General features: G+C 40.3%; 1 protein-coding gene and 1 pseudogene across 7 annotated transcripts in view; both read left to right on the top strand.

Moving 5' to 3' along the window:
- The window catches only part of PDE8B (phosphodiesterase 8B), a 269,611-nt gene that overhangs the window by 114,772 nt on the left and 128,004 nt on the right, over positions 1-26,835 (top strand). For 5 of the 7 annotated variants that reach the window (XM_077867434.1, XM_077867414.1, XM_077867403.1 and 2 more), the window contains exons 2-3: positions 12,148-12,207; positions 26,165-26,355. In XM_077867434.1, coding sequence (XP_077723560.1) covers positions 12,181-12,207; positions 26,165-26,355 — 218 coding nt within the window. In that variant the 5' untranslated portion in view covers positions 12,148-12,180. The remainder of the gene's footprint in view (positions 1-12,147; positions 12,208-26,164; positions 26,356-26,835) is intronic. The other 2 variants (XM_077867425.1, XM_077867384.1) reach the window with 1 other exon arrangement.
- LOC144290291 (cytochrome c oxidase subunit NDUFA4 pseudogene) lies at positions 1,175-1,640 on the top strand (annotated as a pseudogene).

Here is a 26,835-nt window from a genome sequence, read left to right as displayed (position 1 = left end):
AGATATTTCAAAACCACCTAACTCTCCAAATGAATTACTTAATTTTAAATGGGCTTTGTTTTTAATTGGGAATCAGAGCTCAACACTGATTCATTAATCCTGATGTCCATGTGATCCCTGGACTCAGGGATTGATAGTTGCCTTTTATACGAGTGTGAGTGGCCCTGATACACGAGAGTCAAGAAAGCACACGTGGTTGAATTTTTGGTGCAATACTAGGTGTGGTGAAAAATACAGTTGTTTCAGGGTCCCTGGGGCCCTAGTGTGAGATTGTCCTGGAGCTGAGCAGGGGAGACATTTTGCTATTGGTTCTCCAAGGCAACTCTAGCTTATCAATGACAAAATTGAGAACAGAGGCTGTATGGATAATTGAAATCCACAGGAAACCTCAAACTCATTTTTTGGCAGATGGTTTCTGTTCCCTTGCCCATCCAATCTATCAGAACTGCTGACCATGTAGCACAATTGACTGATTTGAATATCACCCCCTTTAACTTTCTCTTGCCTTCATTTAATGTTCATGAGAAGGCCTGCAGCAGGCTGGAAGAGCATCAGAAATGCCTGGCTTTTTCCACAATCTGGATAACTGCCTCCTGAATAATTAGAGATCCACTGTGCTTTGTTCATCCTCTGTTACACAATGTAATTGTAAATGCTTGAAGCTATCCAGGCAGTTTTATTATCAGTAATATCCCTAATAAAAGGAAGGAAGGTATTTGAGGGATATCACGTTTTGCGGTTGCCTCTAAATTCCTCTGCTTTCCAGCTCAGACTCTGGGTTTGACCTTTGGAATCTGGGATCAGTGTTATCTTTCTACACACTAAACCTAGTGATCCTGGCAGAAGTGTCACGTCTGTAAAGCGGGTGCCTTGGTTTTCGGACTGCACGTGTAATGTAAAGCCCTTTGACATCATAGTATCTAAGTGCAGTTAGGGTTTTTTGGTTTTCTTTTTCTTTTCTTTTTTTTTTTCCTTCCAAAGCCAGTTTTCTATAAGGCTTCCTTGTGCTTACCTCCTTCGGGGTTCACCCATTTAATAGATTGTATTCTTGACCATTTTTTCCCTTTTTATTTCAACCTCCAATTGATATCAGAATTCTTTTCCCATGGCTAGGGTGTCATACATTGGCAAGTTGAACCTAAATAAAATTTAAAAAATAGAGGCATTACTTAGTTCCGGGCCTTGCAGCAACACGGTTTTTCCTTCTCCTGCACAGGAGACCTTGCCGCAACCATGTTACGCCAGACCATCAGTCAGGCCAAGAAGCATCCGAGCTTGATCCCCCTCTTCATATTTATTGGGGCAGGAGGTACTGGAGCAGCGCTGTATGTGTTGTGCTTGGCATTGTTCAATCCAGATGTTAGTTGGGATAGGAAGAATAACCCAGAACCTTGGAACAACTGGATCTCAATGATCAATACAAGTTCTACTCAGTGAGTGTAGATTACAGCAAACTGAAGAAAGAGGTCCAGACTTCTATCATTAATGTTTCACTATAAAGCTGCTTAGAATGAAAGTCTTCCAGAAGCCATCCGCACAATTATCCACTTATCCAGGAAGTATTTCCCCTCTAAAAGCACAAAATCGTGTTGGTGTATTGTGTTGGGGTTTACACTGAATAATAAATATCTGAAACTTGATATGTGTCACTATTTAGTGCTGAAAAACTTCTCTGAACTTTAGAGTATAGGAAATAAACTTAGAATTTAAGGGAAAAAATAAAATTAAAAAAATGATAATTTCTTTCATCTGATTTCTGGGGCAGGAGGGGGGGGTGCCTCCCCCATTAGGCCATGCTGGCCACTTTTCTGTGTTAGGAGCTGACAGCACCCATGTGTTTAGCCTGAGGATGGCCTCGATGGCCCCTATCCTTTCTTACTGCAATGTTTTCTGGGCACAGTGTGATGGATGATACTGTTTTCCCCTTAGCTGAGGGTAGCAGTGATACTTGTTGAGAAAGAATAGCCTTGTTGTCCATTCCCCAGTCATTGAGGGGGTGGGTGGGGGGCATTGCAAGACAATGCTGGAAAGCCCATCATGGTCTCATCTTGTGCATGAGGCCATGTCTCCCTCCTTGACTGACAGCGTGTTGGCTGTGGCATAGGCTGTACATTCTGCTCTCCCACTTCATTTGGCCTATGCTCATCTTTCAAACAGATCTTTCATTTAATTATAAATCACTTTTACAAGTTTTACTTAGTTTCTTTGCATAGCATTTTAAGACTTTTCTAGAACAAATATTAGTGAATATATAAGAGCATGGCCTTCTAAGTAAGGTGGGTCTGGGCTTAAATCTCAACTCTAGCCCCTTGGGTGAGGTGCTTAACCATGATAGAATTTTAAATCCTTTTTTTTTTTTTTAATTATTTATTTTAGAGAGAGAGAGAGGGAGTGCAAGCAAAGGGTGGGGGGAGGAAGGAGAGAAAGTCCCAAGCAGCTAATGGGGCTCAATCTCACAACCCATGAGATGACTTGAGCTGAAACCAGGAGTGGGACGCTTAACCGACTGTGCCACATGGATGCCCCAGAGTTTAAATTCTTCAGTGGTAAACAAGTGCAGTCGCTGTGACCATTATATGCTGATGCTTGGGGGATTCATAAGCCCCTTCATAATGAGGCACAGAGCAGTTAATTTGAACAAGGACCCCTGAGTCGCAACCCACTTTTCTAGGATTTCATTTTACTGAGCTTCAAGGAAATTTTATCCATATTTTGAGGAATTTTAAATATACTACCTTGTTTTACCAAATAAAGATTTTATAGTAAGAAAGAAATAGTATGTGTTGGTTATTTGTATAGTGGTTACTGCTCAGTTAATGTTATTTCAAAACTAGAAAATAAACTAGAAAATAGACTTTTCCAATAAAATACATTATAACTTTTTTTTTTGAAGTATTTAGACAACAGATGAGGGAAATAATTCAGTAAATACCTATATAGTCATTACTCACTGCTTAATAAAAAATAGATCATGAACAGTAACTGAAGGCCCTGGTAGTTCCTTCCCTAAATATATCCCCTTTTCCTTTCGACCAGTGGGACCTTATGGCTTAAATGGGAATTTATAAGCTTTTCTCTGTACTGTTATAATATTCCTACACTATATTCAGTTATTTATTTGCTATTTATTTTTGAAAGAGAAAGAGAGAGCCTGAGGGTGGGGGGAGAGTGGCAGAGGGAGAAGGAGAAGCAGACTCCCTGCTGTGCAGGGAGCCCAACTGGGGGGGCTCCATCCCAGGATCTTGGGATCATGACCTGAAGGCAGATGCCTAACCAGCTGGGCCACTCAGGTGCACTATATTCAGTATTTTAAATAATTTAAAACTTTAAGTGGTATTCTGAGGTATTTTTCTAAATCCTTTTTTTTTTTAACTTGACATTTGTGAGATTCATCCATTTTGAATGGGTAGCTCTTAGTTGATATATTTTTCATAGTATAATATTCCATTGCATGGATATTCCTCAAAATACTTTTTTTTTCTGGTGATGGATGCTAATGGATTATGGATTAGGCTGTCTCCAAATTTTTGTTGAATTTTGCTCCAAGTATTTTTGTAAATGCCTTCTTATCCTGCAGAGAAACCCACAGGTATCACATAGGAGCTGGATTGTAGGATAAATGCTTGTCTTTATTAGAAATTCTCAATATTTTTCAAAGTGGCTGAACCAATTTATACACCCACCAACAGTATAGGAGTTCCTGTGAGTCAACCTTCTGGTTGATACTGTTTAGCTTCTTAATTCTACCATTCTGTTGCTTTTTTAAAAAAATGGCTGGGTATGACATAGTATCTCATTGTAATTTAAAATTTACTTTCCTGATTACTAACGATTGAGCATCTCTTAATATTTATATTTCCTTCTCTGAGTTCTTTTTCCCATCTTTGCCCAACTTCCTTTTTGGTTGTCTTTTCACTGATTGTTTTTAGACAGTTTCGTTCTGGTTACTAATACTTGATTGTTTCCTGATTTTTATTTTATTATCTCTTGGGCTCTCCCTCCCTTCCCCCCCCCCCCCCCCCGCCCTTTACTGGAGTGTCTCTTGCTTTTGCTTTGGTTTTTTAAGAAGATTTATTTATTTATTTATTTATTTATTTATTTATTTATTTATTTATAAACAAAGATTTTATTTATTCATGAGAAACACAGAGAGAGAGGCAGAGACATAGGCAGAGGGAGAAGCAAGCTCCATGCAGGGAGCCCAGTGCAGGACTCAATCCCAGGACCCCAGGATTACGACCTGAGCCAAAGGCAGATGCTCAACCACTGAGCCACCCAGGCACTCTTGAATAGAAGTTTTAAATTTCAAAAGTCAAGTTGATGTCTTTTACAGTGGTATATTTTGATGAGTAGTTATCTATATGTATTGGTGATGAAGCATCATGCTGCCAAATGAATGTACTCTTCTAGTAGAACATGAAAGAGAGCACGAAACAAAGCTGGTAGATCTGTCACCCACTATGAGTATCTAATGAATATGAATAATCTTTCATCTGTTTGTAACAGATCTAATCATTTTTAAGTTGTTATTTGGAGATACTGGTTTGGGGAAATTATCAAATATGAAGGATTGAATCTTTTTCTTGCCTAAGTGATCTTGTGATTTTAGAGGGGGTCACTGGGTGGGTTTTGATGCCATTCACAGGGTAAGGACTCACTTGATATCAAATAAATTAATAAAGTAATTGAGTCTGCTGTTGACAACAGACGTGTCTGCTCAGGATAGACCAGTGGTTCTCAACCCTAGTTTCACCTGTGATTTTAAAATGCTGATTCCCAGGCCCCATCCTTAGAGATTCTTATTCTTGTGGTTTGAAGTAGGACTTGGGCATTCATACATATAATAAGTCCCAGGTACTTGGAACATGAAGCATAGGCTGAGAATGTCTAGGTGAGAGAATTGGCAGCAGGACGGGGACGGGTGGCTTGGAACCACCTGCGGGGCACTGAAAGGTCTGGGGCTGCAGAGCAGAGCAGGTGCTCTAGGGTGGCTGGAAGCAAAGCAAAGGGAGGGCTGGAGGCTAGTATGAGGGCAAAGCCCACTGCCAAGGCCCCATGGCTGACAAAGAGACAGAAGAAAGCATGCCAGAGGGTGGGCGGGAGGGGGGCATAGAGTGGGGGCCAGGATGAGGCAGGGATGTGCAGCCTCATAGTAAGTGCTGCAGGTATGGGCCTATGAAACAGGCAAAAGTAGGGGCACCTGGGTGGCTCAATTGATTAAGCATCCAATTCTTGATTTTTGACTCAGCTCATGATTTCAGGGTTGTGGGATGGAGCCTGGCATTGGGCTCTGTGCTCAGCGGGGAGTCTGCGTGAGATTCTCTCTCCTACCCCCTCTGCCTCCCTCTACAGGGGTGTGTGTGTGTGCACGTGCATGCTCTTGAAACAAAAAGGCAAAAGTCAAACACAGACTTTGCTTGCTCAGAGGAATAAAGAAAGATTTTTGGCCTGGGAATGGAGGGTGGACAGGGGCACCTTGAGAGAATTAATCACTAAAGCCAGAGCCAGCAGGACAGCAGGCAGAGTTGATTAACATATTTAAAAATGCCTTTTTCTGAGCCCACAGCAGATCCCTTTTGTGATCAACATGACTTACCATGGAGTCGCCCCTCCCTCATGGAAGTGAGGTCACACTTGCCCTGGGTGGTGTGCATATGTACACTTAGGTGAATTTTCAGTACTGCTGAGGGTGGAGAGGAAGGGGTTCCAGATATGAAGTCCCTGAAGGGGGAAGACTCAGACTTTGAGCTTATTCTGTGGATGACTGAAGGGAAGGAAGCCCGCCACGCTGGCCCAGACACCCATGTACGTACACACCTCACTTGTTTCTCCTTAGCCCTAGTGGCAGCCCTGCTCACAGTAGTACAGACTACCAGGACCTGAGCAGGGATTGCTGGGTACTGGATCATCTCTGTAGCAACACCAGTATGAAGTCCAGAACCTCGTGGCAGAAAAGCGGTCAGAATTCTCTAAATTCTAGAGCATAATGGAAGAACGTTGTACTGGGTGTGTCTAGGGGGAAAAAATCAAGTTTCAATTCCTGACTCTGTTACTTAAAACCCACATGGTTTTAAGCAGTTGAATTCAGTTTCATTTATTTATTGACTACCTTCTAGACGCTGGGGATAAAACTGTGAGGAACACTCTATCTCCTAGGAAACTCGGTCTTGCCCAGGGGAAACTAACTAAATGAATAATACAACAAGTAACTGTGCAGTAGAGTAGGGTGCTGAGGAGAGCTATTAGGGGCGTCTTGGTGCAGCTGGGCTTGGACAACCCTCAGAGGGTGGGGGCACCGAGCAGCTGCTCGAGGGGCGGGTGTGCTGTGCTGGGCAGATGGGGTAGCAAGGGCTTTCTAGGTCAACTGCTTTTCTTCCCGAGTTCTCACTTGCTTCCTTTTTGAGGCAAGCTCTGAAACCTTAATCCAGGTTCTCTAAGAAAACTCCAAAAGCCGGAAATACCCAGAGATGTGGAGGTCACCAGCAGGGAGTGTGGTGCAGTGACAGATGAATTAGCCTGAACTACCTTGACTTCTTTCCAGATTATGTCTTCTAGCTACCTGACCTGACCAGTCGATTTTCATCTTGGACTTTGTTCTCCATTGAAATAGGGCCAAGCTGTGTGGGGTTTTTTTTTTTTTTTTTTTTTTTTTTGGTCATTTTCGTGTTCGTTATGACATTTTCCCCACTTAATTTCACTGCTCTAGTTCCTACTCATAGCCCTGTGTGTTTTGCTAGGTCTGTTCTTACCTATCCAGAAAGTAGACAAACTATATGTTTGATTTATTCCCCACCCCCAAGTCCTAAATTGGATCCTGTTCATTTTCCGCTCAGAAATCTAAAATGTGGTTGGTGCCTACAGGAAAATAAAAGGGGTTGGGTGGGGGTGAGGACGGTGGCACATACCTTCCAGGAATTGACCTCAACCCTTCCAGTCTTCATTTTCTCTGCCATTGTACCTTTGCCTTCTTATCTCCATGCCTTTGCTTCTGTTGTTCCATATATCTGGAATTTCTTCTCCCAAGCCAGTCTCTTGTTCTTTATGACCTATTTGCCTTCATGAAACATTCTTGATCTTCCCACCTTGAGAACCAAAAGTACTCTCTCCTTCCTCCCATCTTTAAAGTTTGAGGGGAAAATATCTATCAGCCAGAATTCTGTATCTCATTAAACTATCAAACAAAAGTAAGTGAAAATCATTTGTAGACCAGCAAAGACCAATGAGTTTGCCACTCACAAACTTTTTTCATTCAGAATGAAAAGCTACAGATCCAGTCACATGGGCAGGAACCTGTGTTGCTAGCTTGAGATTAGCTGAAGTGAAGGTATTTAAATCAGAGAATCAGCAAATGCTACAAAATAGGACTTTTTTTCATAGAGAGCCAACTCACCTGAATCTGAATCGGTTACCTTGCTTCATATATATGCATGTGCATGTTAACCTGCATACATATGTATGCATATAAATGTCTAACACACTGTAAACATGGGATAGTTAAGACTGTACTGTCAGCCCACAGTCCTTCCTCATTGGGCTGTTGGGGAAAGATGTGTGGTCAGAGTGACTAGTAAGTGTATCTCTTAACATTCTTGTCCTATCCTCCTCTCCCCCTGGGCACTAGAATTATGTTATCTATGAGCCTGTCCTTTGCTTGCTCCTGTGACCTTGGCAAACTTCTTTACTTCCTGGAATCAGAGCTAATACACTAATTGAGGATCTGTGCATCTGCAGTTGCTCAAAGTTCACCCTTTGAAGTGGAGATTCTTGGCTTGGTTACAGAGACATCAGTAAATGGTCTCTTGTTTATGTTCGTAAATACTCCTTCATAGATTGATGACATGTAGGCAGTAGGCTTCTGTGTCTGCAAACTGCTGCTGCCATGAATAGACCTGCTGCAGGTTTGCCTCTGCTGGTCACTGCCTTGCACTAGCCCTCAGCGCTGACAAGAATAAGGTCTGCCATTCTGTTGAGATGATTGACTTCTCTTGGACATGGAAACCAAAGTCAGATGAATGGGAGCAGAGTCCAAGAGGGAAAATGGAAGCCAAGGGACAGTGAGCTAAGTGTAGGTCAGGACTAAAGGAGCTGGTAAACTGAGGCCCCAACTTGGGTGTAGAAGTGACACAGTGAAACAGGGCTGGGAGGAAGTGGGTAGAGACGGGAGAGGCAGGGGTCTTGAAGGTGGTCTACCAAACTTGCGAAACTGTCTCCTTGGTTCTGCTTGCAGTGGCAGCTTCCTGCCGAACTGGGTCAAGCAGAGGTTAAAACGCTGGATGCATGCAGGCTGTGGAAGAAAGTTGTAGGGTCTTTGCTGTCATGGCAGGAAAAGGATGTGTTCTAGGTTGAGTGTTACTTTGAAAATTCCATACTCTCCGTGGCCATTGCCCGTCTCCTACTAAGGTCACTCCTGTGGAAATGCCTCCTAGCACAGTCCCCGGGAGAGAGCTGGGGGCTTGAAGAGTGTTCACATGATCATCAGGTGTTCTCTTGGCAAAGTTTAAAAAGGCCTATGTAACTACAACCCTTTTGCTTCCTTAGATGTCCTGCCTCCTTACAGTGAAGTGGGACCATGTGACTAGCTCTGACCAATGGGCTGAGGGCAAGTACTGTGTAACTTTCAGGCTGAGGTTTTAAAAACCCATGCCTGAGTTTTCGGTGACTCTCCCCCTGACTGTCTCTTGGCCTGGACTGCTAAGTATCCACAAGGAGGAATTGATTTGGAAAATCACCTTGGCACCATAGTGCATTTGGTATGAAAAAATCCTTATATTATTAGATCACTGAAATTTTGGATCTCTTTGATACCACAGGATACTTGAGCCTGTTCTAATTCAGAGCTAAAATAATGAGATGGATTTTGAGAATTGAGAAAATACATGTTAAGTTCCTACCACAGTATCTAACATATGCTAGGAGTTTTAACATGTCACTTTTTCACCACCTTCTCAACTCTGGGCCTGTTTCCTCATTAGCGCACACACATAAAGAAGTAATACTTATCTACATCTCCAAATTAAAAGATATAGAGTACATGAAAATCTTTATTAAATCCCAGTGAGGTAATAAACTTAAGGGTTTTTTTTCTTCCCCCTTCTGAATTGTGATCATAAGTGATTCAGAAGGTTTTTCTCCTCCCATCAGAGCTCCTCTTCCTCTTTATTCAAAACCTCATAGTCCCTGGGAAGCTAACATACTGAGCTTACTCGATCATTCCAACAAAAACATCATGTTTTCTAAAGACATTAAATGCGCGACAAAAAAATGATTATAGTTGAAGAGATTTATGAATGTTGACAACAATGCAAGGACTTTATTTCAGAATTACTCAAATTAGTAACTATTTCCTTACATATAAGGAAAATAGAATTGGCTTTCCTTTTAATGTTGATATTAAAGCCCCATGAATGCTGCCTTTCAGGGCTTTTATCCCACCAAGAGACCTATGTAAAAGTGACTTGACCTGTGCACTGTCTAAATTCAGCAACATAAAAAGCTGAACTATATATAATAGGATCCTTTGGGCCTAAATGAATAGGAGACAATAATGAGAATTATTTTCTTTTTTTTTTAAAGATTTATTTATTTATTTATTTATTTATTTATTTATTTATGATAGAGAGAGACGGGGGGGGGGGTGGGGGAGAGACACAGGAGGAGGGAGAAGCAGGCTCCATGCCGGGAGCCTGATGTGGGACTCCATCCCAGGACTCCAGGATCATGCCCTGGGCCAAAGGCAGGCACCAAACCGCTGAGCCACCCAGGGATCCCCTAGAATTATTTTCTTTATGAGAATCCAGTTATTTGTGTGTCAACAGTCATTACACTGTTTCATAGTATTTGTTCTAAAGAGATTTCATCAGGAATGTATTGGGAGCTCTCAGCATACATGCACACACACACACACAAAGTGCTTGTATGACTACTTCATGCATATGGTGGTTATTTATAAAGTTAGAAAAATATTGGTTAAGAGTGAATTATTTTGGGGACAGTCTGTGCCCTTCTAGCAGGGATCCTGTCCTCTGTCCCTTAGCCTTCTAAAGTGAGTCACTTTTTATTTTATTCCTTTTAAACTTTATACTTAATATTTAATTTATTTTCCGCCCCTGGATGACCCCTTGGGGAGCCAGTTTTGCTAGAGAAAACCTGTAGCCCTGTTGGAGGGGAGCTTAGGTATATGGTGTGTGCAGTGAAGCCAAGAGAGATCACAGGGACTGTGATCTCTATCTTACTGCCTCAAATTGGTTTTACTGCTTAATTATTAACTTTTTAGTAAAATTCTGGCAGTTACACTGCTTTTGAAGGATGATGTTGGGTTCAGACAACAAAAACTGTGTCTGAGTAGAGCTGGGGATGGGGGGTGGGCTGCTGAGTCCCAGTGACACAGGAGGCCTGGGAATCATTCCACTGAATCATTTTCAGTGGAATCATTCTGAGGGCTGTGCATCTATGCTGCATGCTAGTATCCGCAATAACACTTGGTAGGATATTGCTTTGTTTAAAGGAAAGAAGTATAAGATCACATGTTCTTTTACCTGAAGACAGCAGTAAAACACTAAAGGAACTTATCACTGGTCTGTGGGCTCAGGGACTCGAGACCCCAAGTTGGTAAGAATTGTGCCAGGCCTACTAGAAGGGCCCACTGTCTGGAGGCCGCCTCACCAAGCAGAACCCACCACAGAGGACCAGTAGCCTCTGTTGAGCAGTCATTATAGGGCTTTGAGTTTTAAGCTGGCTGGTTGAGTGAGAGGCCAAAGCCCCCAGCATCACTGCTTCAAACAGTGATGCCAGGGTTGAGGGATCAATTTTAAAGAGGAAACGAGTGTCTCCAATTCAGCCGTGTTTTGGAGAAGATTCACACCATGCCCACCAGGAATTAAGCACAGAGAAAAGGGAAGAAAGAAGAAAGGGAAATTTTTAGTTTTCAAAATCATAATTTTTTGATCTATTTATTTTTAAAGATTCCTTCCTTCCTTCCTTCCTTCCTTCCTTCCTTCCTTCCTTCCTTCCTTCCTTCCTTCCTTCCTTCCTTCCTTTTCTTTCTCTTTCTTATTTTTTTAAAAGATTTTATTTATTTATTCATGAGAGACACAGAGAGAGAGATAGAGACAGAGAGAGAAGCAGGCTCCATGCAGGGAGCCCAATGTGAGGCTTGATCCAAGGACCCTGGGATCATGATCTGAACCGAAGACAGATGCTTAACCAACTGAGCCACCCGGGTGCCCCCAAAATTATAATTTAAAGAAAATTCTGCTTTTGTTAACTGATAAAAGCCTCCTCTGGCCCTTGATTCATTTATTACTGTTGCCTCCAGTCCTCTGACTTTTGTGCTTGCTGAAGGTGTTCTATCTGACTGTAGAATGCAGGATAAGCTTCCAAGTGGTAGCAAAATGACTGCTCCCTCTTGGAGAAAAACAAAATTGAATCCATGGAGGTGAGGCCAAGACCCTCAATAGGTTACTAGAAAGAGCCACTTTTAGAAATCTGAGCAAAGTTATTACAGACAAATACTTGCCTTCTGCTTGCAGCTGAAGGCAGGTAGATGGTGTTGGCCCCTGAACACCTAAGCTCATTCCTGGATCAAGTCGTGGAGCACAATTTGCCTCTTATATGGTCTTCCTCAGTTTATTTGAGGAAGTGCAACTCAGATGAGTTTATTTGTGGTAAACGGGTAAGAATAAGCTGTTTATGGCTCCTACTAAAGCATAAAGATAAGAAAATTAAGAAGTAGAGGAACAGCTCTTGAAATGTTTTGGTTTTCACATTTGAGAAATACCTTTACTTAAGATTTTAAAGTAACTGTAGTATGGTGCTGAGCATATAATAGGTGCTCAGAAAATAATTATTGGTTTTCTCCCATAAAGCAATGTTTTAAAAATCCATGTACTTAAAGTAAAGACAACCTGAAATCCACTACTTAGCATGTGATAGTATCCTCTAGGATGTTTTCAATGCATGTACATGTATATATTCTTATACAAAACCAGGATTATGCTCATTACATTTTATAAACTGACTCCATATCAGTATATTGGATCCTTGTAGTTAGTGTCTACAAAGTAGTATAATGTAATATTCTAAGTAAGGAAGAATTTGTCACTTCTTGTAGTTTGACTTGACACATCTAATATGTTGGTATTTATTTAGCAGGTCTCTTCTGCAGAGGTGCGCATTGGGCCCATGAGACTGACGCAGGATCCTATTCAGGTATGCCTCCATCATTTATGGGTGCTTTGTTTTTGGAGTACGTGGTTATAGGAGCACCATTAGAAGGGCTCTTCCAGGGGATCCCTGGGTGGCTCAGCGGTTTGGCGCCTGCCTTTGGCCCAGGGCGCGATCCTGGAGTCCCGTCCCACATCGGGCTCCTGGCATGGAGCCTGCTTCTCCCTCCTCCTGTGTCTCTGCCTCTCTCTCTCTCTCTCTCTCCCCCTGTGTGTGTGTGTCTATCATAAATAAATAAATAAATCTAGAAAAAAAATTTAAAAAAAAAGAAGGGCTCTTCCAGTACTACAGCACGTAGCCATCCTACAGACACCCATGTGAACATAAATACTGTGTAAATATGCCTTACTGTAAATGTTTGTTTTTATTAACACCATACTTGAGGAATCAAATTGTTTTCTTGAGGACTTAAACACTCCCCTGTCTTGAACATAAACAGAGTAGGTAGGGTGCATGGTGGTTTGGGAAGGAGAACAACTCTTCCACCAAAAAACTGGTCTGCTCCATACCCCGCAGCAGCCAGAAAGGGAAGAAACTGTGTGTGGCAACTGGCAGGGCATTTGCTATGAGCCACACCTGGATGTGAATCTTGGCTCTTTGAGCCAGGTAGCAAAGCCATGTGATCTTGCTTGTATTGCTTGACTTCTCTACCCAGTGCCCTGTCAGTAAAGTAGAGATAATTCCTCTCTCTCATGGGGAATTAGGAGTTAAATGAAATTCGACTGAGTGCCCACAAGACAGCTTGGCAGTGGACTGTCTAAATAAATGACAACTGTTGTTGGCTGTGTTGACAAGATGACAAGAAGCTCCCCTTTCTTGTCCCCTGTGGCCTGAGCCAGGCAGTTGTCTGGACCCTAACACTGAGGGCTGTGGCTCTAGGAAGAGAAGGTTGGGTGCCTGGGGTATTCACCTCACTCTAACAATGGCAGCAACTTGACAGCTGTCCTCTCTACAGCCCTCAGCATCCAATGGTCCCTTCAGTGAAACATGTGCATAGGGGTTTGTGTACTGTTTTAAGTAAAAAGTGGTGATTGTTAAATCCTCATCTGCATATACATCTTCCTGATAGGCCTAAATAAATGAGCCTTAGCCCTATTAAAAAAGTAACTTGTTTACACCTGGAAGCATGTCTTGTACTTGGGAAAAGTGAACATGCAGAAAAAATGCAAGCAAACTAAGCATGTAGTTGAAAGTAGAAAACCAAACAAGGGAATGAACTGTTTGATTTATGAGCAAATGGAAAAGAAAATAATGTTTTATTGTTGCTTAGGAAAGGAAATACAAATCTGGGGGAAGGAAAAAACAAAAGGAAGAGATTTAAGCTTGGGAAAGTTGGATGAAAGCAAATTTAGGAGTAGAGAAAGAAAAAAGAATTTACTAAAATAAACATAAGCCACAACTATTTGTATAGAATACAAACAAGTGGAAAATTCCAGTAATCATTCTGGGGGCATGTACTTTGTTTCCCATTTTGAATAAAGGCAATGACAAAGGATCTAATAATAGTGTTTATTCCCAAAGCAATTTCCTGAATATTTCTTGATTAGTGGAGTTTTAGATCAATTAGTTTAATTTACCTTAATTTTTGCCCTGTGCTGTACTGGAAAATTAATGATCATGATAAGAATGTCTCATTCTTCTAGAAATGTAATTTTTCAAATTGTAAAGCATTTCAAATATTCATAAAGGTACATGGGTATAGCCACACCACTTTTATCAAATACTACAGTATACTTTTACTGTTGAAGGGTTTTGTGTTGTTTTTTTCCCCCCAGAAACAATAGATTACCCTTAATTACCTTCCACTCTACTTCCCCCCACACACCCTCCCATGCACACCTCTCCCAAACTCTGTCGTCCTCTCCTCTCCTCCCTAGAAGTAATCACTGCTTGGAAATTTTTTATGTTAGGTGTTTGTATACTTATTCTACATACATATGTGTTCATTTATAATAACTACTTTGCTTTTGGGTATTTTTAAGCTTTATTTGAGAGGGATCAGGCTATAGGCATCATGATGAATTTTTTCTTTATTCAACCATTTGCTGTTCTATGTAAGAGTCTATTCCCTACTGTAAGGTCACAAAGACATACTGCTTTGTTTCTTCCTAGGAGTTTTAGCTCTGTGGTCCATTTTGAGTTAATTTTTGCATATGATGTGAGATAAGGCTTAATTCTTTCATATGTGGATATTGAGTTGTTAGAGCACCGTTTGTTAAAAAGAATATTCTTTCCCCATTGAATTGTCTTGGCATGTTTGTAGAAATCAACTGACAGTAATTGTGAAGATTTATTTCTGGGTTCTCAGGTCTTTTCCAGTACCACACTATCTTAATTGCTGTGCTTTGAATTGTGACTCCCCTAAGTGATGGCAGTAAGTTTGTAAATCAATTTTGGGAGTGTTAACAATTTTGTCTCCTAGTTCATATGGATTTTTTACCTTTTTAAAAAATTTTTTCTTCTTTCAGTAATGTTTTATAGTGTGTAGTGTGTCTTTGATGTTTTATTCCTAAAATATTTTATTCTTTTTGATTCTCTGGTGAATGGAATTATTTTCTTAATTTCATGGTGGGAGTTTTTCATTGCTTGCATATAGAAATATAATTTGTTTTTGTTTATTTATCTTGTATCCTGCAACCTTGTTGAACTCCTTTATTAGCTCTTGGGGTTTTTTGTGGATTCTTTAGAATTATCTATATATAAGGTCATGTCATTAGTTCTTCCCTTCCAATCTGAATATCTTTAATTTCATTTTATTTGCCTCATTGTTTTGCTAGAAACTCCAGAACAATGGTGTGTTTAGTTTTTTTTTTTAAGAGACTTCCATATGTCCTTTCAAAACAGGTTGCTACTATTTTATACTGCAAGCAGTATGGCAGTTCTGGTTACTACAAATCCTTGGTAATAATTGGGAGTTTCACCCTTTTAATTTTAGCTCTTTATCTTATTGTGATTAAATTTGCATTCTTCCCTGATATCGCTCAGCACTTTATTGGTTTATTGGCCATTATTTTATCTTTTGTGAATATTTGGTTAAATCTTTTTTTTAAGATTTTATTTATTTATTCATGAGAGACATGTAGAGAGAGAGGCAGAGACATAGGCAGAGGGAGAAGCAGGCTCCATGCAGGGAGCCCATGTGGAACTCAGTCCCAGGACTCAAGGATAACACCATGAGCTGAAGGCAAACACTCAACCATTGAGCTACCCAGGCGTCCCAAAATCTTTTTTTTTTTTCCAAAATCTTTTTACTTTTAATTGGATTGGCTTTTTAAAAAAATATTATTTCTTTATTCATGAGAGACACAGAGAGAGGCAGAGACATAGGCAGAGGAAAATGCAGGCTCCCTTCAGGGAGCCTGATGCAGGACTTGATCCCAGGACCCCAGGATCATGCCCTGAGCCAAAGACAGATGCTCAACAACCTAAGTGTTCCTGGATTGGCTTTACAACATCATTGAATTGTAGTTCTTCATATACTCCTATGGCAAATCTTTTGTCAGATTTTGAGAATATTTCTTCCAACCTGGTTCTTCTATAAATTTTCTTAACTTTGGCTTTTGAGCAAAACTTAATTTTAATATAGCCTAATATATCATTTATTTTAAGGTTCTTGCTTTTTGTATTCTAAGAATCTTTACTCCCAGGTTGAGAAGATGATTTCTTAGGTCATTTTTTCCCCCTAGAAACTATTGTTTAACAATTAATTTTAGATCTCTAATTAATCCCAAGTTCATTTTCAGGTATAGAATGAACAATTCTATCCTCATATTGATGTCTAGTTGTGCTACCTTCATTTGTTGAAAAGACCATGTGATCCTCCATTGATTTGGATGCCTTTGTTACTGATTCTTTGTTGCAAATTGTTTGGGCAATATGTAATCAATTTTGAAATTCCACAGAAAGCTTTTAAAGATGTATCTCTATTTGAATAGAAGATTACATATACATGAATTTTTAAAAAATATTTTATTTATTCATGAGAGACCCAGAAAGAGAGAGACAGGGACACAGGCAGAGCGAGAAGCAGGCTCCATGCAGGGAGCCCGATGTGGGATTTGATCCTAGGACTCCGGGATCATGCCCTGGACCAAAGGTAGGTGCCAAACCGCTAAGCCACCCAGGTGTCCCCATATACATGAATTAATTCAACCTTATTAATTATGCTACTCAAACTATATCTTAATTTTTTGACTGATTTCTATGGCATTGGCTATGTCAATATCCGTATCTGCTGATATTTGCTGATTTTTTGAGTCTGTGGTGTTACTATGTATTCTTGATTATTATATATTCTTGGTGACTATCCTTTTTATAATGAGGTGTCTCTTCAAACTTCTGCCTTATAGTCTGTTTTATCTGTTGGTTAACATTTTTCTGGTATGTTTTTTCTATCATTCTCAGTTTTCTTTTATAACTTTATATTAAATATGCCTACTGTAAGCAGCATATAGCTTTTATCTTTCCAAAATCTATTCTGATTTTTTTGTCTTTTTTTTTTTTAAGATTTTATTTATTCATAGAGACAGAGAGAGAGGGGCAGAGACACAGGCAGAGGGATAAGCAGGCTCCATACAGGAAGCCTGACGTGGGACTCGATCCCGAGTCTCCAGGATCACACCCCAGGCTGCAGGCGGCGATAAACCACTGCGCCACCGGGGCTGCCCTGATTTTTTTGTCTATAAGTGAATTCAGTCTGGTTACATGGAGTGTGATTACTGATATTATTAATTTTACATTTTTATCTTCTTAACCTTTTCTTTGTATTTTTGTTTTATGTCAAATTGGCAATTTTCAGAATTTTTTCTGTTTTAAACTATAGATTGTGTTTCTTTTTTTCTTTATGGTGATTACCCTTAAGTAATTTTTTAATATGCATGCTTGCCAGTCAAATTTTATAACAGTCTCAAAGATATTGTGTTTTGTCAGCTCAAATATGACCTAGTCCTTGGCAGGATTAAATTCCCAGTAATAGCTCTACTATATACTCCATTACTGAAAAACAATGGTGTATAATTTTGGATTTATTTTTAGCTTGCACTCGTAAGCTATGACACAACCAAATGAATACTGTGAACTCATCACCCAGTGCAAGGAATGTTTCTAGTGCTACTGTGTACTCTGCTGGATTCCCATTGCATGAGTTTGTCCCCAAATGACAGCAGGTCGAAGTGGTCAAGAGTCCCTCTCTGAGTGAGGGAAAATAATCGAGAGATAGTTTTTAAGAAGAAAGCAAGCTCAACTTAGAACTAAGGATGTCATAATCCTACTTGGTCTTATGGAAATGTAGTTTCATCAGTCCATCCAAAAACAATTGACAGAGCATCTGTTTGTTCAAGGCTCCATAATAGGTGCTACAAGGGAAGAAAGGCTGTGCAGTGCTCCCTGGCCCCCCAGAGAGGTTTGCTTGGTCAGTTCTATTATTTCTAATACTCCAGCTTCAAGGACAATGATACCTAGTTAACTGTTTCTGTGCTTCTGCTACTGATACTACAACTGTCTTAGAAAAATCATACTGTGTCCTGGAGCTTTTATATTTGTTTTTTGTTTTCCCTCGACTTGGTGAAAAATACCTATTGTTAGTGTAGTGGCATGCTGAAAATGTTAATAAGCTACATCAGCCAGAGTCCTTAGGGCTTGGAAGGTACTTGCTGATAATAATAATACTTAAAGATGTGGTTGCTTTTGAGGGTACATTTCTATATTCACTTGGGGGAACTTGCTCCTATGTCAGGACCTGTAACATGGAGCTCTGCATGCCTTCCATGAACTGGCAAGAGCAGTGTGAGAAGTGGAATGGGTGGGGGTGCTGGAGAAAAGTACACCACGGTATCATAGAGGACATCTCTCCTGGGTGAGTGGCTGTGACTCATAGTAAAAGTCCTCTTTTCCCATTTTGGCAAGAAAACTAAAAGTAGAGGAAATGTTACGAGGCAATAGATTCATATCAACATTTCAAAATGAAGTGGCCTTTTCTTCATCAATGCCTCAAGGATATTTACTTGTTCAGTGTGTAGAATTGACATGTTTTTGCTTAGAGTGCTGTCCTTCCCCTTCCTGCCACTCCTACTGGGCTTTTCAACTGGATTTACAAATGATACTCAGAGCTGTGGCCTAAGCTTTTCCTACCAAGGCAGTACTTCATTTTCAAATTTTATTCTTCCATATTATATGGTTATGGATTTTCTGGAACTGTTAAATATTGGTGATCATGTGGCCTCATGGGGAGCTATCCTTACATATTAAGTGAAATGATTGAGTGTTTAGATGTGGCAACTTGCTGCAGCCAGCATCTCCCATCCTATGTGTCCTTAATTGTACTTCCAAGGCATGGCTTCCACCTATCCTGGCCAGTTCCGTGGAACTGCAGACCTGATAGGAATTTTCATCCCATATTTTAGAGGGTAAAAACAAAAAATTAACATGAATACACAGGCTATGGAGTCAGGCTGACTTCAGTTCAAATCTTGAGAGTTATGTGGCTACGGGTGAGTCTCTTAACCATTTTAACTCTTTGGGGTTTTTGTTTTGTTTTAAAGATTTTATTTATTTATTCATGAGAGACACAGAGAGAGAGAGAGGCAGAGACACAGGCAGAGGGAGAAGCAAGCTCCATGCATGGAGCCCAGTATGGGACTCTGTCCCGAGACCCCAGGATCACAACCTGAGCGGAAGGCAGATGCTCAACCACTGAGCCACCCAGGCGTCCCTCATTCCAGCCCTTTGTTTCCAGGTCTACAAATTGAGGATAATTCACAACTCCAAAGAATTGCTGAAGGATTATTGAATAAGATCCTGTGTTTAATGTACTCCCAGTCTAATGGGTAGCCCCCCCCCTTTTTTATTGGAGTTCAATTTGCCAACATATCAAAAGATGAATGGATAAAGAAGATGTGGTCTATGTATACAATGGAATATTACTCAGCCATTAGAAATGACAAATACCCACCATTTGCTTTGATGTGGATGGACCTGGAGGGTATTATGCTGAGTGAAATAAACCAGTCGGAGAAGGACAAACATTATATGGTCTCATTCATTTGGGGAATAATGGCTAGCCCTTAAATTCTTGTCAAACCATAGCTGTTATTAGCAGCACTTTAAATAAAGCTTTCAAACCATTTGTTCCTACTGAATTTGTCCCTCCTCTTAGATTGGCAGTGGTTTAGTGTGTACATACAACTAATATAATCTACACATGTGGTCTATTTTAGAATCTCTTTGTTAACAAGTTTTTGCTTAAAGCCAAACCAAGTATTTTGAAAATTGATGCATAATAGTATATATTGGGAATGCGTTTGGAGATGCGTTGAGCCATTCTTACTGATGAAAAATACTAATAATGAAGGTTTGTGTTCCCCAGGTTGAGGAAAAGTTAGTTTTACCTTCATGTTTTTCATAATTAGCCTTCACCAGAGAAAATAGTTACCTTCTAGTTTGACTATCCAAGACCAGTTATTGCTCTCCTCAAAGGTACTTTTAAACATTTGTTGATTAAACTTGTCAAAGGAATGGCTATAAGGATTTCCAGCAAAGCAAGAGAATACCACTGGAGCCTTGGAAAGCTCACTGAAGGAGGAGTTAGGAGATGGGGGTCCAGCTCTGTTGCTGCTTGACTTTGGGAAGGTGCTGTCTTCATCTGTGGAGTGAGGAGTGATAGATCACCTCCAGAGTTTCTTCCTGCTCTGGAGTCTGGAGAGTCCTGGCCTCTGTTCTTGTCATTGCCACTAGGACACCCCCACATATACCCTAATTACCTGTGGTCTGTGTTACCCCTTTGCAGCTGCTCATGCCAGACCCAAGCACTTGATTCTCTTAGCTCTACCCTGCATTAGCCCTTATCTAGCTCGGATGGAGGGATGAATAAAACACTGTGGCTCTAAGAAGGTTCAGGTAGCATACTCTCTGCCAAAGGAGGGAGGCCCTGTATGGAGTTTGGGTTCTTAATAGTTACATTTGAAAAGCAGTACAGGTAGCCTTTGCTTTGTACAGTTTTATTGTGTGCAGATTTCAGAGTTGAGATAAATCATACCAGATCCCAACAACATGTTTTACTTTTTTTAAAAGATTGATTGATTGATTCATGAGAGACAGAGAGAGAGGAGAGGCAGGCAGAGGGAGAAACAGGCTCCAGGCAGGGAGCCTGACATGGGACTCAATCCAGGGTCTCCAGGATCACGCCCTGGGCCAAAGGGGTGCTAAACCGTTGAGCTACCCGGGCTGCCCTATGTTTTAGATTACAATTACATTGGTGTTCTGAGTAATTGCAGTAAATATGGATTCTGTTGCTAGCATGTGAGTCCACACACCACTATGGAAATAACAGCTGTGTGTCTCAATGAGTAATCAATCACATCACCTTTTTTAGTCTTCACAATTGGTCTTTGCTCCCTGTTCTTCCATTCAAGCACAGACAGCAAAGTGTATAGCTATTGCCATCTGTTCTCTCTCATGGCAATAGATCATTGAAAGAGGGAATTAGCCAACAGAGATGAAAGTGCTTCAAAGAAATGGAAGTTATACTGCCAGAGGGAAGTTGAAGTTTGAAAGTAAATGAGGTTAGAGAAGAGATAGCAGACAGTGTGAATGTTCCACTGTCATGTTGGGGTATCTAGATCTACAGCCAAATGTAGTTCAACTTGCCATGATGATCAAAATCAGTGAGGAAAGTGATTGTGGTGAAAAGAATGAAATGTCACAGAGAAAGTGGCACCAATAAAAAACCTATATGTTAATGAATGGAACTCAGGGGATATTTCATGACATTGAAATTGGGAAGGACAAAATATTGGATCAAATATTGGAAGCTGAAGTAGGCTTAGGGTTTTATAATGCACCAAGGCATAGAAAAGATGCTCACTCTGTATCCTAATTTATCTAATTCAGAGAAGGTATATACTATTAAAGCTACCCTTAGTTTTTTGTAAAAAGAAAACATTTTGATTTTCAGTGTTGCTAATGTTTTAATTTACAGTGTCCTGAAAAATGTTTTACTTTATTTAATTATGTGATTATTAACCAACACAAATTTTTCATGTTTGGAAAGTATTTCCAAGGTCCCAGAATAGTCATTTTTACCATCATTAAGATAGCCTTTTGTGGTTGTTTTTAGAGTCTGGCCCCTCCATGGGAAGCAAGGATTGCCTGTACTTCTGTTCTTCTGCCTATACTACAGTTCCTAGACTGTTCCCAAGTAAACCCAGATCTGTACCAGAAGGAAGGTATTGCCTCATTGTCCCCGGCTTCACCCCGGAACAGATCTTCTACAATTTTGATGTGTTTATGACAGTGCAGTTAGATCAATCTAACAAAATTTTTTCCTTCTGCCCATTCCCCTAACCTAGAGTCTTGTCTTAGTGTCATGCCCATACTCCAGTGTGGTCACCACTCAGTACATTTATTGTGTTTATCTTTACCTGACAGTCTCATCTGCTTGCTTCCTAGGAGTGGAGACTAGACTGTCTATCCCTATCAGCTTTTTACTACCAGTTCTTATCTGATAGATTATAACTACTACTCTTTGAATGAATATTTTATGTGTTATGTAGAGCAAATAAAAGGGTCTGGTATTATTCACAAATCAAATTCATTTATATGTCTTTAATACTGATTTTTAAAGTATATTTTCTGAAATTTTGAGAGTTACCTCAGTGAATGGTCAATAAATATTTAAAAGTGGCCACCTCTAACAGACTATATAATGGTAATTAGGAAGTAAAGTACAGAGAGGAACTGTAGTGCTAAAGGTCTTTTTGGTTTTGTTCTTTGGTTTTAAGTAAGAGTTGCCTTATACAACCAAGTAAATAAACGAATTAAAAAACACATTTGTGGGATGTCTGGGTGGCTCAGTCAGTTAAACATCTACCTTTAGCTCAGATCATGATTTGGGGTCCTAGGTTCAAGCCCCATGTTGGGCTCCCTGCTCAGCAGGGAGTCTGCTTCTCCCTCTCCCTCTACTTCTTCCCCCAGCTCATGCTCTATCTCAAATAAATACAATCTTAAAAAAAACCCCAAAACAACCATATCTGTGAAATTTTTTTTTTCCTTGCAGAATTCAAGAGCAGTTGAGAAGCTGTGGCTTACAAAGTGTGGCAGTGAGCCATCTCTAAGTACTTTGACAGCAGGAGTTGAAGGCTTTTTACTATCTCTATTACTGAGCCACAGGTTTCAGTTCCCTGCCTTAGTGTCTCTTTTGTTCAAATTCCAAATTTCTGTTAACAGTATCATTAGCCCAGCTGTGCTGGGAGATAGGGATGGAGAGTCCAAGCCTGGTTATTTGGGCCTGTCACTTTCCTAGAAAAGGTAAAATGTTTGAGATAGGCATACATCCAAAAAAGGCAATTACTATAGTACTTTACTCTAAAATGCATATATTTTTATTCCTGTAGGTTTTCTTTAAGATTTAATGTATTCATGAGAGACATGGGGAGAGAGAGGCAGAGACATAGGCAGAGGAGCAGTAGGCTCCCTGCAAGGAGCTCAATGTGGTACTCAATCCCAGGACCCTGGGATCACACCCTGAGCAGAAGGCAGACGCTCAACCACTGATCCACCCAGATGCCCCTATTCCTGTAGATTTTTTCACTTAGGAGTTAGATTATTGAAAACTAGTTTTTCTGATTTTTTAAAACAAACGTGAAGAATTTTAAGTTTTGATTTTAATTCCAGTTATTTAACATACAATGTTATATTAGTTTCAGGTGTATAATATAGAAATTTAAAATTTCCATACGTCACCCTTAAATGGGAAGAATTTTAAACACCACCCAAAGAAATTCTCTCACGAGTGCTTTTATAATAGAAATAGTCCTGTTAAAAAGAAGAAGAAGAAGAAGAAGAAGAAGAAGAAGAAGAAAAGAAATAGCCCTGTTTTAAAAAGTAGATTTTATTATTCAGGTATGGTGAGGCCAACAGATCAGGAAAGGAATATGATTAAACAGTCTGTCACTCAGAGGAGGGACCACATCTTGCCATGAAGAACCACACACATAGCGCCAGGGCTGGTCAGGAGGCAGAGAGAGCAAAGGGAAAATATGGGCAAGAGCCTCTCATATTTGGGAGCTTCTGTGGAAAGGAATGGGTAAGGGAGGCCAAGCAGGTTTGGCTAGTATGAATCATTTCCAGGGAATCTGGGGTATATATAGCATTGTCTCTAGTTGCTTAGTACTTGGCCCTGGAGTGATTAGGGCAGGTGGATAGTGGTTCCATGCATTAAAGTGTGATAAAAGATGTAGCAGGAAAAAAAAAAAAAAAGATGTAGCAGGAGTAGGGGCTTTGCATTGGTTTGCATTTGAAGGGTGCTTTCCTAGGCAAGTCTTCTGCTAGCTCTACAAATTGGGCCCCCCTCAGAAGGCACAGTCTCCCTAGGGTTAGTAAGCCCCTAGATGTCAAAGCATCAAAACTATAGAAAATAACAATACATGATTAATAGTTTCTCACTTTGAGTCAGTTGTGTGAGTTCTCACATGAAATCTGGTTTAAGTTCCTCAAATGGACTTACCTTGATGTAACCCTCTGCTGTGAACTAGACTTTTCCTCTCACCATCCCTTCTGTCACACTGGCTTTCTCACACTTTCTCGAACACACCAGGCACACGTCCCACTGTAGGGGCCAATGGAGCCATTCCTTCTGCTGGAAATGCTTTCCCTTCAAATATCAACTTGGCTTCCTGTTCGTTTACTTCAGGCATTTGTGCATGTGTTACTTTGTCAGTGAGGCCTATTTAACTAACTGTCGCTACCAGCACCCACTCTTGCTCCCGCTTAGATCCTCCTCCTGAGTAGCACTCACCACTTCTAACATTGTTTGTTTGTTTATTTTAAGATTTTATTTGTTCATGAGAGACCTGGCGAGAGAGGCAGAGGGAGAAGCAGGCTCATTGTGGGGTGGCCTGATGCAGGACTCCACCCCAGGACTCTGAATCACAACCTGAGTCAAAGGCAGACACTCAACCACTGACCACCCAGGCACCTCCACTTCTAACATTCTGTATTATATGGAGATTTTCGTATTAATAGCACAGCTACCCAGGGAGAGGGCTACTGCTTTTACACACAAAGCAATTTATTCTACTTGACTTTTTCACCAGAGCTGTCTCCTTAATAGCTTTGTTTGAAGGCTTTCTCTTCATTATCAGATCCACAAGCTGTGCTCTTCATATCTCTTGGAAGAGCCACCATCCCACTTCTTCCTGGAAGTACCCCTGTGGTCAGCAACATACAGGAGACTCTGGACTGAGGAGTGATAGAGCCTGGCCCGGAGTGAGCTCTTAATAAGTATGGCTGCCTTAGGTGTTACTAGGGTGTGATTTCAAGCCATGTACAAAGAAGAAAATGGCAAAATCCTCTTGAAAAATATTCTATCTCTTATGGAAACATGGCATTTGGGAAAGCAGGAAATGCTTTAAACAGTGTAAAACAAAGTGACGTTCATGATACATTCAGATAAGTAACAATGTTAAGGAGCTATTGGGGATGTGACTATCATAAAATAAATAAAAATTAAAAAAAAAAAGAAACACAGCTTACTTAAAAAAAAATCATATATATAAAAAAAGGAGCTATTGGGGAGGTTTAGGTATGAGATGCCGGCACTGTGGCTTTCTTCTTTTGAACAGTCTTTATCTTCAACAGATTCATATGGTTGAAATGATGTGATATGTGGGGCTTTGCTGCAAACTAACCCAAGAGTCAAAAAGTGAGCAGAGATAGAAATGAAGCCAGATTGGCCCAGAGTTGGTTATTGCAGAAGCTAAGTGGTAGATGCATTAGGTTTACTATTACTATTGTGTCTGTTTTTCAGTCTATTGCCAATTTTCAATTATTAAAAAAAAAACTTTTTTAATGTAATGGTAATGGTTGGACAATTTGTCTTTCTGAATTTAAGTGAAACACATTTTATATTTGATCATCAAGAATGATACTGGTTATTGGCTTAAAGACTTTTCATGTTGAGGGAAAAAAACCCTTTTGTTGCTAATTATTGTTTAAAGGGTTTATAGAGGTGGATGCTGAAGTACATTCAATGTCTTATCCATATCTTGAGATAATAATGTGTTTCTGTTGGACCTCTTACTTCTAATAATAGCAAAACCCTTTTGCATTTTGCAGGAAACTCTAAAGGTAGTTTACTTTTAACTCACCAGATATTTATTGAGCAGCTAGTAAGTGCCAGCTTGGTGCTGGGCACAGGGGTGGGAGTAATTGGGAACAAGGCAAGCAGGTCTTTGTGTCCTGAAGCTCATGCCAGTGGAGAAGATAGACTGTGATCAAACAAATAAATAAATAAATTTAAGTGGTGGTAAGGCTGCTTTGAGTGCTGGAGTCCAGGGGCTGGTGAGGGAGCCAGGGTGAAGTCCTGCTACCTCCTTCCAGTGGCTATACTTCTCAGTGAGGCAAAAAGAGACAAGTTTTCCTCAATTCAGCTCCATCAGCTTCTTGTTGCATGGTCATTCTTTCCAGATTCCACCACTGGTTGGGTGTCTTTATAGGGATCTAACTGCTAAGATTAGAGAGTTGGACTCCAGGTACTGGGAGGTCAATACCACCTATTCTGGAATTGAACATGTGTATGTGAAAACCATAGTCTAAGCTGTATTAATGATCCTGTTAATAACGTCACTGCTTAATGTATTTAACAACAAAGCCAATTGGGAAATTAAAAATGAGTAACAGCCACTACCAGAGTGATTGAGCGCCACCCCGGGGCTCATGCAGGTCTCACGATGAGCTAGTGTGGCACATCTGACCGTGGAGATGAAATACAAAGAGATGAAATACATTATTCAAAGACACACTGGTACCAGTTGAAGGAGCTGGGATTTGAACTCGGGTAGTTCAACTCTAGATGGTGCATTTTTAACCAGTATACTGTAGGGTTGTTTGTAATATAATCTGTAAGGATGATGATTGCTTATAAGACACTTTTCTGTGTGTATTTCAGGTTTTGCTGATCTTTGCAAAGGAAGATAGTCAGAGTGATGGATTCTGGTGGGCCTGTGACAGAGCTGGTTATAGATGCAATATTGCTCGGACTCCGGAGTCAGCCCTAGAATGCTTTCTAGATAAACATCATGAAATTATTGTAATAGATCACAGACAAACTCAAAACTTTGACGCAGAGGCGGTGTGCAGGTACCTTCCCTAAATATAACATGCTCCTTAAATGTTCACTTAATAGCTTAAAATGAAAGTCACTTACAGATGTCTTTAGTTCCAATCCCAAGTATTTCTGAAATATGTGTTGATGTTTCTAAGCAGTATATGCAGATTTCTGTGCTGAAAGCTGTAGCTCCTCCTATGGATTTATCTCACCTTTTCTGTTTTTCCACATTTGAGTTCCAGTGAATTTAGAGGTGTGAGCTTGGTGTGTCTAAAAATGTCAAGGTATTTTTCCCCCCGAAGTATTGCTCATATTCCACGCACACACACAAGAGACATTAAAATTCACACAGTTCTTATTATACAGATATGGTATGGATTTAAACCAGATATTTTAATCTTAATTATTCTGTCCCAAAATGAACATCAGAAATGTGTGAAATATACATTTTTCTCTTCCTGACACAGATGGGTAGATCCTATAGCAGTCGTGGAGCAAAGGCAAGCCACTTT

The sequence above is a fragment of the Canis aureus genome, chromosome 2, assembly GCF_053574225.1.
Source record: "Canis aureus isolate CA01 chromosome 2, VMU_Caureus_v.1.0, whole genome shotgun sequence".
NCBI lineage: Eukaryota > Metazoa > Chordata > Mammalia > Carnivora > Canidae > Canis > Canis aureus.
This window is presented reverse-complemented; position numbering and strand designations above follow the sequence as displayed.